The sequence below is a fragment of the Neurospora hispaniola genome (genome assembly GCF_033458365.1).
Source record: "Neurospora hispaniola strain FGSC 10403 chromosome Unknown B0T23scaffold_2, whole genome shotgun sequence".
Classification (NCBI taxonomy): Eukaryota; Fungi; Ascomycota; class Sordariomycetes; order Sordariales; family Sordariaceae; genus Neurospora; species Neurospora hispaniola.
Window position 1 is genome coordinate 3,737,602 of NW_026944407.1, and position 19,352 is coordinate 3,756,953.

Genomic DNA, 19,352 nt, shown 5'->3' on the forward strand with positions numbered 1-19,352 from the left:
CAACCGGTGATGCGCTCGGCGGAGGATATGAGGGGCGGGCTGGCGACTGGTATGGCGTTGTACCGAGGAGTGACTAATAGGCTGCCCTGGCTGCTCTAGATCGTAACTAGAAAGAATGTGGAGAGAAAACTTAAAAAAAAAAAAAAACTCAGTTGTCTGGTAAACTGGCGCGCAAATCACCAACCATTGACAGGCAAGGAACTAAAGAAAACAACGGAGAGGAGAGGAGAGGACCCTAAGCTGACTCCCGAATCCCTTGCCAAAGATCAATGGGTTTGGTATGAATATTTGTCTTCGGGAAGAAGGAGCCGGCGTTCGGGGGGGTTCAATGTTTTTCATTTTGCAAGACTTGGTTGCAGTCGGCCCAATGCCCCATGCAGGCCTGGCGAGTGAGGGGGCTGCCCTGGCACTCTGGCCAAGTCCAGTCCCGTCAAGTGTGGAGGAGGGGCAACTAAGAAGAAAAAAAATTGCAACCACAACCGAAACCGCTCATGGGGAGGGGTTGGTGAGGGGTACGTACCTGTAGATCGAGATGTTGATGGCTACAGAATCATCACATCAACTGGTCGATAATCATGGGTTGAAGAGAAGAACATGAAGGCAAATAGCGCCGAGGACAACCCCGGCGACCCCCTGGTTTTCTATCTTGTGTACACACGGCAGACTGTCCGCCGCTGACTTGTCTTATCAGATGGAAAAACGGCCTTCATTTGTTTACCCCGTTCTCCCCCATCTCTCCTCCACATGTTGGTCGCCGAAACCGCAGTGTCTCCAGCATCACAAAACCGATGTTGGGCCGCCAAGAGATGTCCAAGCGACATCGTGTGCAAGTGACACAGTCACGAGCATCACTCACTGTTGACAGCAGCAAGATATGACTCCTTTGCATGAAGCTTTACGCAATATGATCACCTCATTTTTGTTTGCCGCTGTCTCTTTTCCAACAGATTGCGAAGAAAATAACTCTCAAGGTGCACACGGTACGGAGTCACATCGAGGCTCCATCGTATGATGCACCTTGAACACATTTCAGGCATTCTACGGTCCATGCCATGGCCCGGGTACAATGAGTGGAACCTGCATCAACGGCGACACCCGCACGGTAGCCGGTGCTCCGGCGTCGCCCCCGTCACCCCGTCCCCGCACCCGACACAAAGTTGCCATTCGGTGCCGTACTATAAACAAAGCATATACTACCCTGTATGCGGGTGATAGGGAAAGGTAGAATTACTATTAGTAGGTGGATGGGTCATGATACCGTCTTGATTAGCCATTCAAGAGTTGAGAAAACAACAGTACGCCTCCTCGCCTTTCGTCTCGTAGATACAGGGTGTATATGGTATAAGCGATGAACCTTTCCGCGCCGCCTCTAGCAGGTCGTGTGGTTCCGGGCATCAGTCGAAGAAGTCGTCACCAAGACCAAAGCCAAAGCCATCTCAACCAGCGAGGAGACCATGATATAACCGCGGCGATGAAAAGCTTCGAAAGGAAAAAAGAAAAAAAAAAGCAACCCAATACTGAATCCCAGTGAAGCACGATTTCCGTTCCCTGCGAATGCTAAAAAGCAAGCCAAATCCAGCTTCGTGCACTTCCTGACAACGTTTCTGTTTCACTCATCATAACCAAATCATTCACGAGCAGCTTAGCGCGTAGCAACGACTAGAAAGAGCCACGTTAGCAAACGCTTCTCAGTACTCATGGTTAAGTTTGAGGTCAAACATACCTGCTGGGACAATGATAATTACGAGTAAGATAATGATGCCCACAATCAAGCAGATGCGCATCTTCATGTCCTGTTGAAGTCAGTCAGTCAGTGGAAATGGCCCTTCCGTACAGCGCAAGCAACGAGATAGTTCATACCTTCCACCACATCTTCTTGCGGACCTGGTTGGCACCACGACGAAAGCCCTGTGCACTAATAGCGAGGTCATCGGTCTTGGTTTGAAGGGCGTCGATCCTTTCACCACGCTGAGAGACCTTGTTGATGTTCTCGCGCATCACTCCGACAGTGTCGTCGATTTGCTATACTTCCATCAGCCAAAATACCAAAAATGGCCGCAGCATGCCATAGAGTCACAACGATCCGACTATGATACGAGGCAATCCGTATCCGTCTGCTTGTCCCAAAGATGCCGAGTTTCCCATGTAGTAGCTGTGTATGGCCTGTCGCAGACATTTCCGTAGTCTTGTGCTTTGACCGCCATATCCGGAGGAGACCGGGGGCGCAACCAATCTTCCACCCAAATACTCGTTCGGACGCTGGTAAGAGCAAGCCGACCGCGTGTTCATGCCATGCAATCCATCAAAACCCATCAGATCCATGAACCCGCCCGCATGCATAACTTTGGCCATTACGTACCCTCCCTGAGACGATTTTCAAAAGCTAGGCGCGGTATTGTTGACAAGATCTTGTGATTATTTGACCTCGCGGGGATCAAGCAGACGGACAGCCCAAGCATTCCAGGGGTATCGTTCGATTCCACATTGCCAAAAAGTGCCATTATAGGGGGAAACAACCCACCTGTTGCAGTCTGGCGGTTCCCGCGTTGTTGCCGGCACCTTGTTGCCCGGCGGCGCCATGCTGGCCGCTGGGGATATAAGGGTCGTACGGAGCGTCGGACATTGTTTTTGAGAGTGGCTGAATACGCAATGGATTGGTTGTTGTCGATTAGGCTTCAAGCGCGAGCTCTGGAAAAGGAGGATGTGATGGTGTTGAGGGTGTGTCGCGGGTTACGTTGCGGAAGAGGTCGTGATTTCGCTGGCCGTTGTAGGGAGGGGAGGTCGGGTTGTTGGAATGCAGAAGGTTGGCAATCAGGAAGGGCTGGTGAGGTGGTCTGGAGTTGCAAGACGTTCGGGTTTGAGGGCGCAGGAACGAGGTCAGAGGACAGCCGGGCGGCTTGAACTCACCTAAGTGATTGGGTTGCAGCTAGCAGAGAAGAGGGCTAGGGTACGGGAGATACTAATGGTATTCACGCTAAATGTCATGCGCTTTTGTTAAGATCTGAGGTACACAAGCACAAGCCACAATCCCTTTTGTCGCTTCCAAGGAAGCCGCCCCACAACAACCAGGAACCCAGGCACGGCCTGGCTTGACGCCAACAAATGTTTCTCATGCGAACCTCTTGTTTTCAGTTACATATCAGGGGCTTGGCCTAGGTTCGAAGATTTTGCGCTTTGTTCTGCTTCGGTCCTATTGAGACGCAAAAGGCGATGTGGCTCGGTAGCTATCGCTTTGTGTTTTGTGCTTACCTATGTTTAGAGTCGTCTTGATGTTCATTCTCTTTCAACCCGCTAGGAAGCTTCCACTTCGTTCAGCTTACGGAAATAGGTAGTACTGTACCTAGGTAACTGTGAGAGTGCCCACCAACAAGCACTCAGGGCGTCCCCCCCTCAGCTTCACCCCTCAGTGGCTATGCAGCTTCTGATGACGAACCAGGCCAAGTTCAAGGTGCACGCAGTGAGAAATCGGTCATTCGTCCATCTGAAAAGTCGCACGTGAAAACGCACTAGCCAGTAGCCACGGATCCGGTATTTTCCAACATGCACAAGAATAATCTCGAAGACTCAACTTTACCGCCTCAAGGTCTACACATCAGCCCTGGTAAGTTCGTTAGCGTGGTACTTACGAGGGTCGTAAGCAGGGGACCTATAAATGCCTTGTAACTTTACCAACCATAGAAGATGGGAGGGAGGCCTTGGGTGGTGGGTGCCCGATTATACTGGTTGAGAGGTTTGTGTTCGGGTGTTTAGATTTCTTCGGCTAACTCTTTCTCTCCTTGAACGTAGGTAGTTTCGGCCAATTAAATCGCGTAAATAGTCGTGTCCGGCCTTGCAACCACCCTGTTACCCCCCTACAAGAAGATGTGGGGTATGTAGGAGGCTAACAAACTTTTAAGGACTGATGTGTATAGATCTATATATGTACATATCGACGCGAGAGACAAGCAAAGCTTGAGCTGGCGAGGTAATAACACGGTGAAGAGCCTGTCTTTCCTAGTCTCTCATAACAGACGTTCAACCTTAGTCAGCCCCCATCCACTTCCCCGCCACCCCGTAGCGCAATTGTTTTAGACCTATAAGGCCAAATAGTATAACATTAGAATCACGTCTATATACAACTTGGACGAAAATGCTCAATATATATAAGAAATGTCCTATTTCAATACTAATACTCGATAATTATACTACTACAAAAACTACAATCTCGACTAAATAAATTGTCTAAGGATAGGACGAATAGTATATTAATTTCTCTAAACTTCAAATTATATTTCTATAACGCTTTTATTATTTATTAATACTATAGGGGTAGTTTTTATTATATGTAGAATTGTATTCCGAAGGATCGTATACTATTTTTCTACAACCTTATATTGTATATATACGAAACTTCGTATATATAATAGAAGGCTATAGATTTAATACCGATAAAATAATAGAACTATTTTATTGTATTATTAACTTTCGGCAGCCTAATACATCTCTACCTCCTAAGCCAACTCTCTAAAATTAAATTACCTAAGGATTATATTATATAATATCTATTAATAATAAAAGTATATAATACTACTTTATTAATATAATTACTACCTATCTATTAAATTAAGGGTTACCTACGGGTTCGGATTAACGTTATATAAAATTTAATTAAATTGAATCTATTTATTATATTATTTACCAACGTAGTAATATAATTTTGATTATTCGTACAAAATATAGTAAGAGTATTATCTTTTAAATAATATTTATTATTTTAATCGATTAAATTACTATTTAAATTATACTATTTAGTCGATTTAGTAAAGAGTAATAGGATATTATTATTAAATTTCCTAGTATCCGACTTATTTTAATTGATTAATTAATTATAAAAGTAAGAACTTATTTACTCTTAGTTTAAATCTAATAAGGAGAGTTTTTTTAAAAGTTCCCCCTATTAGATTTAAGTGGATATACGTTAATTATATATTAGTACCCTCGCTTTTAGTTAGATTTAGAATTTAGAAACTATATATATATTCTCCTCGGTCTAGAATAAGTTATATACGTGAGGTTTATAGAGTTATTACGTACGGTTTTATTTAATTAATGTATTATATTTATTGCTATAGATGAATTATATATTATATTCTAATAGCGTACTTTTCGGATGTAATTTATAGATATTTATACTATTAGGACTACTATTCTATTTAATATTCCTTAGTTCGGATATACGGCTACCCTTATATATAAAGTATAATTATATATATATAAATACGGTAATTTCTAGCTAGAAGGTTATAATCTAAGTAAATTCTTTATTATTTATACTTTTATCGACCGATTTAATATTATAATAATATTCTAATTAATTTTACTAAGTATGTTTAAAGATTACCGGCGGTTTAAATTCGTCCTTAGCGCAATAATGTTTAATAACCCCCAATTTAAAATTTATTATATTCCGAAAATTATTATTTATATTAATAGTAAATTATTATTTTTCTTTATTCGGTTATATTTTTTATAATATTTTATAACTTCCGGCTATAAACCCTTTTATATTGTAAAGGTAATCCGTAGGTATAATGCCGATACTTGTCCTACAAATTAGAAGTTTATATATAAGGATTTTAGGCGGCCTAATTTTATATATTGGATAATATTCGCTATTATTTCGCTCGGTATAGGTATGGATATTCCGGATATATGGCGCGTAGTACAATACGGCGTAGTAAAGTTAAATAATATTACGGACTTAATTTAGCGTTTTGGACGTATTATCCGTACGGATTCTATTACGTATAGTATAGGGATTTATTTTGTTCCTTATTATTAGTTTAATTATTTTAGCTAATTATATAAACCTGCTACGGAGGAGATTAATATATATTTTAGTAGTAATGGATTATACTATTATTCTACTGTTCTAGTATTTAAAATTTAATACGTACCGCCTCTTCTGTCTATTAATATTATATTATAGTATATTATTTTGAGTTTTGCTTTAATTGAGGAGTTAATTTAATTATTTAATTCGATAAATAGGGATATTTTTATTTTAGATAGAGATAATACTTTGAATGAGGAAGGTTTATTTAATAAAGAATTATTGGAAGACGAAAATATTATAATTATTAAATAAATTTTATAGGATTTGGGTATAGGCGATAGTTATCGATAGTTTTATATTTAGAATAGTATAGAAAAAGCGGTACGTATTAAAATTATAAAGAAGTATAAAGAAATATACGATTTTATTAATATACTATACTTTAGGCTATATATTAAAAAGTTATTATAAGAGCTTAGGTTGTACCCGACCTCTACGTTAAAGGAATTGTATAGTTATATAATAAATTTTAATATTTAATACTTTAATACTATTCCTATTGTAGTTTATCTTTTGTAATACTATAATAAGTGTTACCCCCCTTTAGGTTTCCTACTACCTGTCTTAAGAAAAAAATTTAAAATTATTTTTAATTACTTAGTAAAATTATTTAAGGCTAGTTTTGTTTTGGTTTAGTTGGATTGCTTTATAGTTACTATAATTAAAATTCTCTATCCCGGTATCCCTAAGTTCTTTAATTTACCTAAGGAAGTTTTTATATTTTTAAATTTTATATATGTACTTATGTATAAATTTAATAGATAGATACTTATTTATATATTATAAAATCTCTTTACTATTATTTTAGAATTCGAGGTATAGAAGTAGTTAGAGGATTATAGCGATATATTAATTGTAGAGTATATACGTATTATACCTATTGCGTTGGAGGTATTTATTATTAATTTAGAATAGATTGTTCATAATTAAGTAAGTATAGGAAAAAGGAAATTAATTAAATTAAAAAAAGTATAATATTTAAAAATAATTAGAAGTACGGGTAGTAGTTCGAATATTACGGGTCTAACCCTATATACGGTTCTTCCCGCGGGTACGTACGTAAGTATAGGCCTACCTATTAAAAGGGCGAAAATTAGTATTATATTATAAAAAAGAAAGAGGTAATTGTAAATATTAGGTATTTTAGAATTCTAACGAATATTTAAACGAAGTTTATTATACCTTTATTTAAATTCTATAGGGGTAAATAAAGGATAATATAATTAAATAAGAATTTTAAAACTTATTTTAAACTTAAATAAGAATTTTAAAACTTACCTTAAATTTAGAAGTACATACTCTTAGGGTATAAGAACCCTTATTTTTTTAGAACGAGTTTATTTTTCTTTCCTTTTATAAATTAGTTATATTTTTTTTTATTTCTGTTGGATTTAAATTTAATTTTATAAATTGTTTTTGCGCTCCTATAAAATTTATATTTAGTTTTATAATTTATTGTAATTCCCCCCTATCGGATTTAAATTTAGTTTATTAGATTACTTTTATTGAAGTCGGGTCTAATTTCGATTGGAGGTGATTTATTATCCTTCTATTGGATTTAAATTTAATTATAATTAAAGTAAAATATATTTCCTGCCCCTTTATCGGTTGGTGAAAAATATTTTTCTAATTTATTTAGATAGTATTAGAAAAGATTGGTATTATAAAGCTAGTATATAACCCGAATCCTAAGGTAAACGATATTTATTTCGATAGATATAATATAAATACTTTATAATAATTGTATTATTTACCGTTAGAGTAGTATAAAATTACAAATAATAAAAAAGGTAATATAAAATTAAAAACCTTTAGAAAGGAATAAATTAGTAATATTTTATTTAAATATCGTTATTCCCCCTATATAAGGATATATAATATTCGAAAAGTACGGGAGTTAGTAGAAGGGTTTAATATAATATAATAGGTTAAAGGTAATAATATTTTTAGGTAAATTAAAATTGAAATGTTACTTATAAGTAATATATATTGGAAGAGGTAGGTAGAGAAAAAAAATAAAGGTATAGTATTATTGGGGTAGACGATTATTTAGTAGATTAATTATAATATTTTTCCCCTTAATTTTAATATAGTTAGTATTTTAGGGTATGTAAATATTAAAGCCCTAATTTAATATTTAAATTGCGATTATAAGTATAATTCTTATTTAAATCCTATAGGGGGATTCGAATAGAATTATATTACCCTTTATAGGATTTAGATTTGCTTTAAATATTTATTAACTGTATTATAATTTTTTTAATTTTTAATTTATTAAAATATTTAAAAATATTTTAGAAATTTGGAAAGGATTTGTAGGGTAGTTTTATAATTAATTTATAGAAATTATAGAGAAATATTATTCCCTGCGTAGTAGATAATAAGATATACGAATATATCTTCTGAGTCTTTGTGGAGGTAAAGAATATTCCTTTTTACACTATAATTATTCGCTATAGTAATTTTGCCAGGAAAGCGGATAAATCGGTATAGAAGTGTAATATAATATACTTTAAAGTAATTACCCTTACTATTTAATTTATATATTTTTATATATTTTAGTTAAATATTAAAGGCGGTAGTGCGCTATAGTTCGTAAAGGTTATAAATTTATTAGTTAGGGATATTTGGCTAAAGTATTCGGCTAACGATTGGTTTAGGGTTATAGTATATTTCGTTTAATTTTACGAGTATTATAAATAGAATTATAAATTTACTATTAGTAGTACTAATAATCTTGATAACATTAAGCCGGCCCCGCTTTTTATATTTAGTATATAGGATATAGTAGGCTTAGCGAAAGATGATATTGAAATTGATAGTAGCTAGGTGTAAAATATAGTAAAGGATATCTACGAAGCTACGAAGGAGATTCTATACGATATTAATAATATTTTTATTATTAGTAGCGACGGCTTTAGTAAATAATTAGATACTACTATTGTTAGACTCCTATAATTTATTCCTACTTTAAAATAATATATAGTTAATTTAATTTACTTTTAATTTTATTTATTTATTTTTTAATAGTTATACGAGAAGAAAAGCGTTACTAAAGATTTTAATATTAAAATTATTAAATTTGGTAAAAATTTTAAGGAATAGAATATTCTTAAAATAAATAGTAGTTTGCTAGTAGCTATTATTACCCTCCTTTATAATACGAAAATTGGATGGTTCGAAATTTTGAAGATTTTAACGCTTTTTAAGAATATATTTATATAAAGTAAGATTTTTAGGACTATTTAATATATTAAAAATTTTATTATATACGAATAATTTAATATAGAATTTATTAAAATAATAATAAATAAATATATATAGGCCTGGGAGTGTACTAAAACGGTTCCTTTAAATAATCTTCTAGTAAGTTCTTAGGAGGGCGAAGCCGAAAAATTGGCTGAAAAGAATTTCCGGGCTCGCTATAATATAGTAAATATTATTTAAAGGAAGTATCTTTTTAAGGAAGTACTTTAAAATTATATAGTTTTTTATTACGCTATAGAGTTATAGGGTAGGATTAGACCTATCGATATAAATACTATTACTACCCTTCCTTAAGATTATAAAAATATTAAATATTATAAATTTAATATTTTATATTAGTATTTTAAGAAGGAAGGATAAGCGAATTAATCCTTAATTAATAATATAGATAACCCTTCTATAACTTAGTAAGGGAGATCCCTTCTACCTTACTAATTAATTAGTAAATTATAAATTCCTTCTCTAAATCCTATAGGGGGGGCCAACCTATCCCGCCTCTTCCCCTATAGGATTTAGATTATTTACTACTAATTCATCTCTTTAAATATATATATAATTTGGCGCTTAGAAAAAAGCCTACTTAAATATACAATATTGGCCAACGAGGTCGGAACTAGTAAGATTATAACCTATTTAAGCGTAGTAATATTGTATATTACGGAACTTCGGCGTATAGAAGTTAAAGGTAAAATTATATAAATATACCTAACCTTAATTCTTATATTAATTATATTAATTTTTTAAACGTTTACCGAAGTAACTAAAATATTTGGTAATACTTTGAATATTTATATATAGTTTGGCACCTACAATTAGGTACCTATAGTAGATCCGAAGCGTTAGCGGACGCTAATTTAAGAGTATTTTAATAATTTAATAGCCGAATATATCTAGAATTATAATATATCCGATACTATTAGAGTAGTTATTTTAGTAGCTACATCTACTTATTTTTATTATTGGATTATTACTTATGAACTATTATATAATATTAGCGATTTCCTAAATAGGTTAAGGGTTAAAAATTGTATTATTTAGAGATTGAATATTAAGGGTAAGGGTAAAGTTAAGGCTAAATTTAAGGGTAAGGGTAAAATTGTAATTATAGGTAATAATAACGAATATAATTCTAATAATAATAAATTGGATAATAAGGGTTTAAATAAACTGGATAGTAGTAAAGTAGACGATTTAAATAAATATAAAAAGTAAATTTAAAATCTATTTTAAATCCTATAGGGGTAATTATCTCCCTATAGGATTTGAACAAATACTATTTTATCTTCCTATATTAATTTATAATAGTAGTTTAAAGTCGATTTAGAAGAGTTCTAAATCTATTATCTATACTAGTAAGTAGTACGAAGTACGTATATCCGTATATAAAAATATTTATTTCGAATGTATTATCGCTAATAAAGTGTAATTTCTAAGAAATATAGATATTATTATATAGCGGTGGATTAGGAAAGTCCTCCGCCGGTTAATAGTATTCTACTTTACGATACTACTATTAAATAGTATTATTAATATAAAGGTTTTTACTATAATATTTTAGAATAATATACAGTTATTAATTATTATTAATAAACTTTTCGATTTTAAGAAGTTCGAGATTACTAATATTTACGAGGCGGGTAAACCCAAATTCTATATTTTTAACGCCGATATTTCTAAACGGGTCGTAGAGGATCTCTATACTATCTAGTTCGAATAGGGCTATAAATAGTAGGTATTTTACCTTGGGTTTTAATAATTTATTTCTAATAAAGGTACTATTATTATTAGTATTACGAATATTATTGTAAGAGAATTGTAAGTTTTTTTTTATTGAGAAGTATAAATATTCTTCTTTAATTGCCTAATAGGTAGGTGGTCTTCCTATCTTTAGGGATTCTATTTATAGAAGTATATTGAATATATTTAGTATATAGTAAACGGTTCGCTAGTTAAATTTAAATATTAATTAATAAATATTTAATATTAGTTATAGAATAACCGGAAGAGGCAATTATTATAACCTTTAGCGCGGAGGACTGGCTAAAAGGCTTTGGCCCCGTTTTAGTATAAGGCCTATAATTCCTCGCCTAAGATATATATACTTAGGACCTATTTTAATTCGATATTATAATTGGTCGTAAGGAGGTTAAGGTGGTGTTTAATAAGGAATCAGTATTCGTATAAAACTTTAACGCCGTATTATAGGGCAAAAAGCTAGTTAAAACTATTATAAATTTCGGTATTAATAAGGTCGATACCCTAGTAAAATTGAATTTCGATGGCGGATTAGTATATATATATAGTTCCTTTAATTATAATTCCAATATCCTCCTACCTATCGATTATATATAAATATTCGTTTAAGTATATAGAAAATTACTATTCTAAATATAGATTTTGAAAAAGTATTTCGATTTATATTATTAGAACGAACGTATCTTTATTATTATTAATTAACCTTAAATGCAAATATAAATATATACTTCATTTATTTTATATTTAATTCCTATAAGGGTAGATTCTATTACCCTTATCGGATTTAATCTCGAATTCATTAGTTAATTTCATTAAAATACTTTTCTCAATCCTTTATAAAATAAATTTTATAATAAAGGCGATTATATTAAATTAGAATACTTAGGAGTAGGCGAATATTATTAAGGAATAGAATAATTAATATACTATTATTAATATTCTTATTCTAAATTCTAATATTAATACGGTAGGTCTTAACGCTTACGTACAATATTATATTGGGATTAGCTTAGGATTTATATAGAACGTTACTATAATTTTATAATTTATAAATCGTTTGTACCGTATCGGATAGACTAAGATAGTTAAATAGTACCTCCTATAAATTAACAGGACTATTTCTAATTAGTAAAAGGAGAGAATTATTTAAAAGGTTAGTTATTAATTATTCTCCCTATAGGATTTAGATTTATTATACTAATTTTTTCTCTAGTAGGTCTATACGTTATAACCTTCCCTTACTTTCTAGAAAGATATTAGATTAATAATATTTAAGTCGATTATAACCTATGAATTTATAAAAGTCCTTTTGAATTATAATTTTAATTAGTTTATTTAAGTCGTAGAATCCCCCTAAGTAATTGCGGGATTTATATTAGTCCGTATTTACTAAATCGGTGCAATATATTTTCGTATTATTATTTACTACGTAGTAAATTAAAATGAGTTTGAGGATAACCCTAAGTACGAAAATTTAATATATTTTCTTCTTATTATTAGGTTTATAATTATAAACTTCAGTAATATTATAGGTAGGAAGGTAATAATTATTGAAGTCCTTCGTATTGCTAATATAGGGCTATTCCTATTAGAATTTTAAATTATATACTATTTAAAGAATTTAACTTAAATACTAATTGGATTATTGTAATTAGAGTTAATAATTTGAATTAATTAATAGAAGGTATTTATAGAAGAAATAGGTTGGGAGGAGTATAAGGTCGGTAAATTAGAAGTTGTTACTTATATTAATAATTAGAGGTAAATAATTATAATAGAAGTAAATATTTTATTTATACCCTTTAAAAAGCAGTATAGGTCGTCGATTAATAATATTTCTTCGCTATCTAAATAGCCCTAGACTAATAACGGACAACTATAATTAAACGGCCAAATTAAGAATATTAGAGCTTATTCTAATAGTAAATAACTTCAATTATTACCCCCTAGTAATAATTTTAGTAAAAATACAATAGTAAGTAGTATTAAGAATATAGAAATTTTGTTTAATAGTAATCTAACTTTATTTAGCTATCCTAAAAATAATAATAATACTAAAATAGGCGGTTTGGAAGATTACGGCCCTGTTCTAGCTACTCTTAACGTTACTATCGCAATTAACGCTACTAATAATTTACTAAACCCTCCTCCTAAATAATAAAGTATATATTATATCGTTTAAATTTAATAGGGGGGCGCTCTTTATTAGATTTAATAATAGGAAATATATTCGGTTAATTGCGAGCCTAGGGAATATAAGGGTTATATAATAAGCGAGGTTCTTTGCTTATAGTTTAATTCTTTATTAGATTTAATAAGAATTACTATTAGTTTAGAACCTAATATTATTATAAAAGTATAGTTAAAATAAATATTAAATATTAGAAGTCATAGAAGGAGTTAATATTGAGGAGGTTTATAGTACTATTTTAGGGAAAGGATTTAAAAGTATTTATATTAAATATTTTCCGGCCCGGGATTAGCTTTCCTTTTAATATTACTAGTTCTATATAAGTCTATAGTATAAAAAGGGTATTAAATTCGTTTATTCCTTAGTAGCGTCCGCGTTTGTATATATAATATTAATTTTATTTTTAAATTAAAACCCGAATTGTATTTATTTTTTCGTTCTAGTATTCTCTAATTTATATTTTTAAATATTGAGTTTAAATATGTAAAGTAGCGATAGTTAGGCTTTAAGCGTATTTGTAGACCTACTACGGTAATTGCCCTATTAGCTCGTTTAATTATATAAGGCTACCTAGTAGTAAATTAATTCCTATTGTATCTTGCTTAGTATAATTAAATTGTAATAGTAATTAATAGTTATATAGTAATAATGGATAAACGGATATGGGATTATAATATTAGGGCTAGTAATATTTCGGTTGGTAAAAACTTATATTAATAGTTTATACTCTATTGCCTTAATCCTTAAAAATTATTATTCTTTTCTATTTAGCGAATTAGTAGTGTACGAAGTAAATGGATTTAATTTATAATTTGTATTTATATATTAATTTTATATTTTATTCCCTCCTAGTTAGTAGGTTGAGAGGGGTTCGTATATATATAATATTAAATTGTAATATTAATATATAGAAGTAGTGATTAGTATTATATATTAGAGTACGTTATTTACCTATGTACTACCTACTTACGGCCGTTTTAATAATTATTTTTGATTACGAAATAGATTAAATCCCTTCCGATTAAATCCTTTCCGATTAAATATTAATTGTATCGACTATTTTTAATTTTAATTAAATTTTCGAAGAGTTTCTAGAAATAAGGTTAGTCCTACTTATTTATATTACGTCTAATATTAATTTAATATTGCTTCTTCTATTTATAACCTATCTGATTTATAATATTGTACTATTAAAGAATTGTATACCTAATTGGAATTGTAGGAAAATCTTCTATTATCCTATTTTCGATTCTTTTAAGGACTATAAATAGGTATATTAAATATTAAATTTAATTTTCCCTATATATCCTTTTAGTTTAGTCCTTTCTATAATAATAGTAGTAGGCTCGTTGTAGATAAATTAGGGTTCGACGAATAGGGATTTAAATTGAGATTAGTAAAATTACTTTAGAGGTTTACCTCTAGTATTATTATTATAAGTTCCTATAAGTATTATAATTCTTTTAAGGATTGTAAATAGGTATATTAAATATTAAGCCCAACTCTCCCTATATATCCTTTCGGTTCGGTCCTCCCTATAATAGTAATAAATAGGTTTATTATAAATAAATCGGATTTAATAGAATAGTTATATATTAATTAAATATTACGAATAGATTGAATTTTAAAAGAGGTTACTCCGAATATGTTAATACGATTAATATTAATAAAAATGCGGATTATTATATAATAAAATTAATTTAAATTATTATATTTGTATAATTGAATTTAATTAACTTCTGTTTAGCCTCCGGCTAACTCTATTATATAATTAGTAAATACCCTAATTACTTCGGACTAGGTACTACGGGCTCTACTTATTTAAGGCGAATAATTAATACCCGTATATAATTTACTTAATTATATCGGTACTAATTGCAATATTCCTAATAATAATAATAATAAGGGTAGTAATTATATATTAGGGCTAACGTAGAAGAAGCCCCGTTTGGAGGAAGGGTATAATAATATTTCGAAGAGGAGGAAGTTTAGGAAGAAGGTTTAAAAAGAATAGAAGGAGGCCAAAAAGGCTCTATAAATAGAATTATAATAAAGTGGAAACTAGTAATTTGATCCGGTATATATTAGTTTATAGGGGGGTTAAGTAAAAAGATCTCCTTATTATATCCTTTTAAAATTATTATATATTAATACGGGTATTTGTAGGAGAATTTATATATTCCGAATATTAATCCCAACAACCTCCTCTTTATAATTATAATAATTAATAATATTACCCTATCCTTCTACAGTATTTAATTCCGCTTTAAATATATTTAGTTAATACGTAAGGATTATATTTCTTAACCCTATTAATTAGATTATTAGGAATTTATTAATAGTCCGTTTATATTTATTATTTTAGAATATTACTACCCTTTAATCTAAGCAACTATTCTTACTACTCTACCCGAATATAATACTAAAAGTACTAAGTATAATATACTATAATTATACTTCCAATTAAATATCTTTAATCTACTTACAGCGAATTATATATATTATACCGAGCCGGTATTAATATTATACCTTCTAATAAAATTTTAGGAATATTGGATTAATTATATTATTGGGTATATTCTCTAATACTTTACTAATCGGTTAATAACGTTTTATACGCTATGTTCGGATCCGAAATAGCCTTACTATATAGGTATATTCGAAATTAATAATAGTAATCTCTCTTAGGATTATAAGCGGGGGATCTTCGATAATATATTAGAATAGTAGAATTTAAAATATAATCAAACTCCGATTTACCCTTTATATTACTATACGTATAGGTTTTTCTTATTATATAATAACTTAATTTGTATAGAGCCTACTACTATACTTCGTATTAACTTCGTTAAGAATTAATTATAGTATTTAAAATCGTAGTATAGAACGGATAAGAAGATTAGTAATAAAGTTAAGTATTATTTTATATTAATGCCCCCTTTAGCTTTACTTAAATTAATATAATTGTAAATAGTACTATTACCCTCTAGTATATACTACTTCCAATATATCTTCTAAATACCTTCGGAAAATATTATTAATTTAAAAAAACTTTAGTACAATAATTAAAGTATAGTAATATTATTAATTGTAACTTCTATAATATATACGTCCGGCTTTTGATATAAATAATTACTAATTTTATTAATATATTAAATTAAATTAATTTGCTTGAATAAAATTGTAAAGAAATTATTTAAAGTATAAAGGTTAAGGTAGAAATAGTAATTTAGAGTAGAATAGTAAGTATAAAAGAGAGTATTAAAAATATTATTAGAATTCTTTAAATATTAATAAAAGAGATCTATATTAATATTCGAAATAAATATAATAAATTAACGAACGTTCTATAATAGATATAGGACGAGGTAAAAAAGAATTAGGTAAATATTGTTAAATTAGTATTTATTTTATAAATTATATATACAGGGATAAGGGAGATATTAGTAGATATAAAAGAAATAAAGAGGTAGTATAAAGAAATTAATAATGAAAGTAGTACTTCCGACGAGGAAAGGAGTACCTTTTAATATTAAAGATTAGTATAAATTATATTACTATTTTATCGATTATTTATTTAATTCCGATAGGGGGAAAGTTAATTCCCCTATTATTGGAAGATACTATAAAATATAATATTATATAATTCCCTTAGAAAAAAGGTTATCTTCCTATAATAAATTCTTAAAGCTATTAGTTCTTAATATTAGGGATAATATAGATACTTTGAAGAATTATATTAGAAATGCTTCTTAGGACTATAGTCCGGTTAAGAAGTTAATGTAATAGTAAATTTAATATAATTAGTATTAGGGCTATATACCTAGTATTACTTTCTTATTATATTTGTAATAGTAGGTTTTAATAATTGAATAATATTCTTTTAATTAATTTTTAAAGATATCTTACCCTTTAAAGAAAGAAAGAATAACCTACTAATAGGTATAGTTTATAAATATTTAAATCCTATAGGGGGGGTAAGGTTTAATATAACTGGTATTAATATTAGGCGAAGGACGCTATAATAGTAGGTTTAATATAATTAGTATTGGGGCTATATACCTAGTACTACCCTCTTATTATATCCGTAATAATAGGTTTTAATAGCCGGATAGTATTCTTCTAATTAATTTTTAGAAATATCCTACCCCTTAAAGAAAGAAAGAACAATTTACTAATAAATGTAATTTATAAACGTTTAAATCCTATAGGGGGGGTAAGGCTCAATATAATTAGTATTAATATTAAACGAAGGATATTGTAATAGTAAATTTAATATAATTAATATTAATAAGTATATTATTAGTTAATTAGATTTAATTATTAAATTTAATAAAGTTAAGAAGAGAATAGCTAATATTTAAATCTTATAGGGGGGAAGCTATAGGAAATTTATTTAAATACTTCCTTAATTCCCTTAAATTTTAAATAAAAATAGAAAATTATATTACAAAGATAGAAACATTTCCTTTAACTTTCAATTTACAAAAATAGTAGCTAAACGAAATTATTCCGGACGTTTTACTATTTAGTCCGATCTCCCTATATTTAAATAATTTATTATAATTTATTATTTAAATTTAATTATAATAGGTTATCCCCCTTATAAATTCCTTAAAACTTTAAACGGAAATAGTAAATTATATCGAAAAAACATTTATAATTCTTATTAATTTTATTACTAGAATTGGGAAGTTCGGACGATAATTATAAGTTTAGCGGGGCTGGGGCGTTGATTTACTAATATTAGAAGCCCTAGCGTTATAATATCTATTTTAATCCGTTTTAATTCTTTTATTCCCTCTATAGGTTTTATAATTTTTAATAGAGGCTTTTCTATTTTAGGTAATTTTCTATATTTTAAACCTCCTTTTATTTAATTTAAAATCTATCCCAACCTACCTTTATTCTCTATATTAATTAATATAATTATTAATAACCTTACTAATATTAACCTAATCCAACCCCCCTTAAAAGGAAGCTTTAGTATTATAATATCCATTCTAGCCCGCCTTTACTCTCTACGTTAATTAGCGCAATTATTAATAACCTTACTAATATTAATTTAATCTAACCCCCTTTAGAAGGAAGCTCTAGTATTGTAGTATCTATTATAGTATCCGTCCTAGCCCGCCTCTATTTTAAAATTCAAATTTGAATTTAAATTCTTCGAATTCGAATTTAAATTCGTCTTCTAATAGACCGTATTATAGGCGTGGCAGTCCGGCTATAAGTACCGCAGGAAGTTCTATTACCGATGCTATTAATTTTAGTAATTTAGAATTTACGTCCGATTCTAATATAGAAATTAATTTACTATTTATTACCGGAAGGAGGGCTATTAATATAATAATCGAACTTTTATTGGATTTAGAATTTAATTTAGAGGATAATAACCTCTTTATTAATTAATATAGCTACTAATAATAATACTAATTAAAATACTAATACTAGGGGTAGCTTAATTTAATTCCTTACCCCTTAGAAGGAATTAGCGTTATAATATCCGTTCTAACCCGTCTCCATTCCTTTACGCCTATATATTCTATAACCTCTAATCTCTTAAATAAAGGCTTAAGGCTGAAAAAAAAATAATAGAGAGAAATATAAAAACACTACAATATATAATCTAATATTTAAATCCTATAGGGGGGAAGTTATAGGAAGCTTATTTAAATACTTTTTTAATTCCCTTAGATTTTAGATAAAGATGGAAAATTATATTGTAAAGATAGAAGTATTTCCTTCGACTTTTAGTTTATAAGAATAGCGGTTAAATAAAATTATTCCAGGCGTTTTACTATTTAGTCCGATCTTCTTATATTTAAATAACCTATTACGATTTACTATCCAAATTTAATTATAATAGGTTATCCCCCCTATAAATTCTCTAAAACCTTAGACGGAAATAGTAAATTATATTAAGAAGATACTTATAATTCCTATCGATTTTATTACCGGAATTAGGAAGTTCGGACGACGATTATAAGCTTAGTAGGGCCGGGGCGCCGATTTACTAATATTAGAGGCTTTAATATTATAATATTTATTTTAGTCCGCCTTAATTCTCTTATTCCCCCTATAAATTTTATAATTTCTAATAGAGGCTTCTCTATCCTAGGTAACTTTCTATACTTTAAACCTCCTTTTATTTAATTTAGAATTTATCCTAACCCGCCTCTACTCTTTATATTAATTAGTATAACTATTAATAACTTTATTAATACTAGCCTAGTCTAACCCCCTTTAAAAGGAAGCTTTAGT

At 29.7% G+C, this 19,352-nt stretch overlaps 1 protein-coding gene across 1 annotated transcript; it reads right to left on the bottom strand.

Moving 5' to 3' along the window:
- Positions 1-1,205: 1,205 nt before the first annotated feature.
- B0T23DRAFT_374768 (synaptobrevin-domain-containing protein) lies at positions 1,206-2,969 on the bottom strand. Its single transcript, XM_062836868.1, has 4 exons — positions 2,522-2,969; positions 1,861-2,022; positions 1,724-1,793; positions 1,206-1,659 (listed from the first exon to the last, which is right to left on the bottom strand). Exons 1-4 carry the CDS (start codon positions 2,621-2,623, stop codon positions 1,643-1,645), a joined length of 351 nt encoding a protein of 116 aa, XP_062695916.1. The 5' UTR covers positions 2,624-2,969; the 3' UTR covers positions 1,206-1,642.
- Positions 2,970-19,352: the final 16,383 nt, after the last annotated feature.

Coding starts and splice junctions, on each gene's coding strand:
- B0T23DRAFT_374768 (XM_062836868.1), bottom strand. CDS start 2,623: ATGTCCGACGCTCCGTACGACCCTTATATCCCCAGCGGCCAGCATGGC. Junction 2,023..2,521: donor GAACCGCCAGACTGCAACAG/GTGGGTTGTTTC, acceptor ATGGAAGTATAG/CAAATCGACGACACTGTCGG. Junction 1,794..1,860: donor GCAAGAAGATGTGGTGGAAG/GTATGAACTATC, acceptor TGACTTCAACAG/GACATGAAGATGCGCATCTG.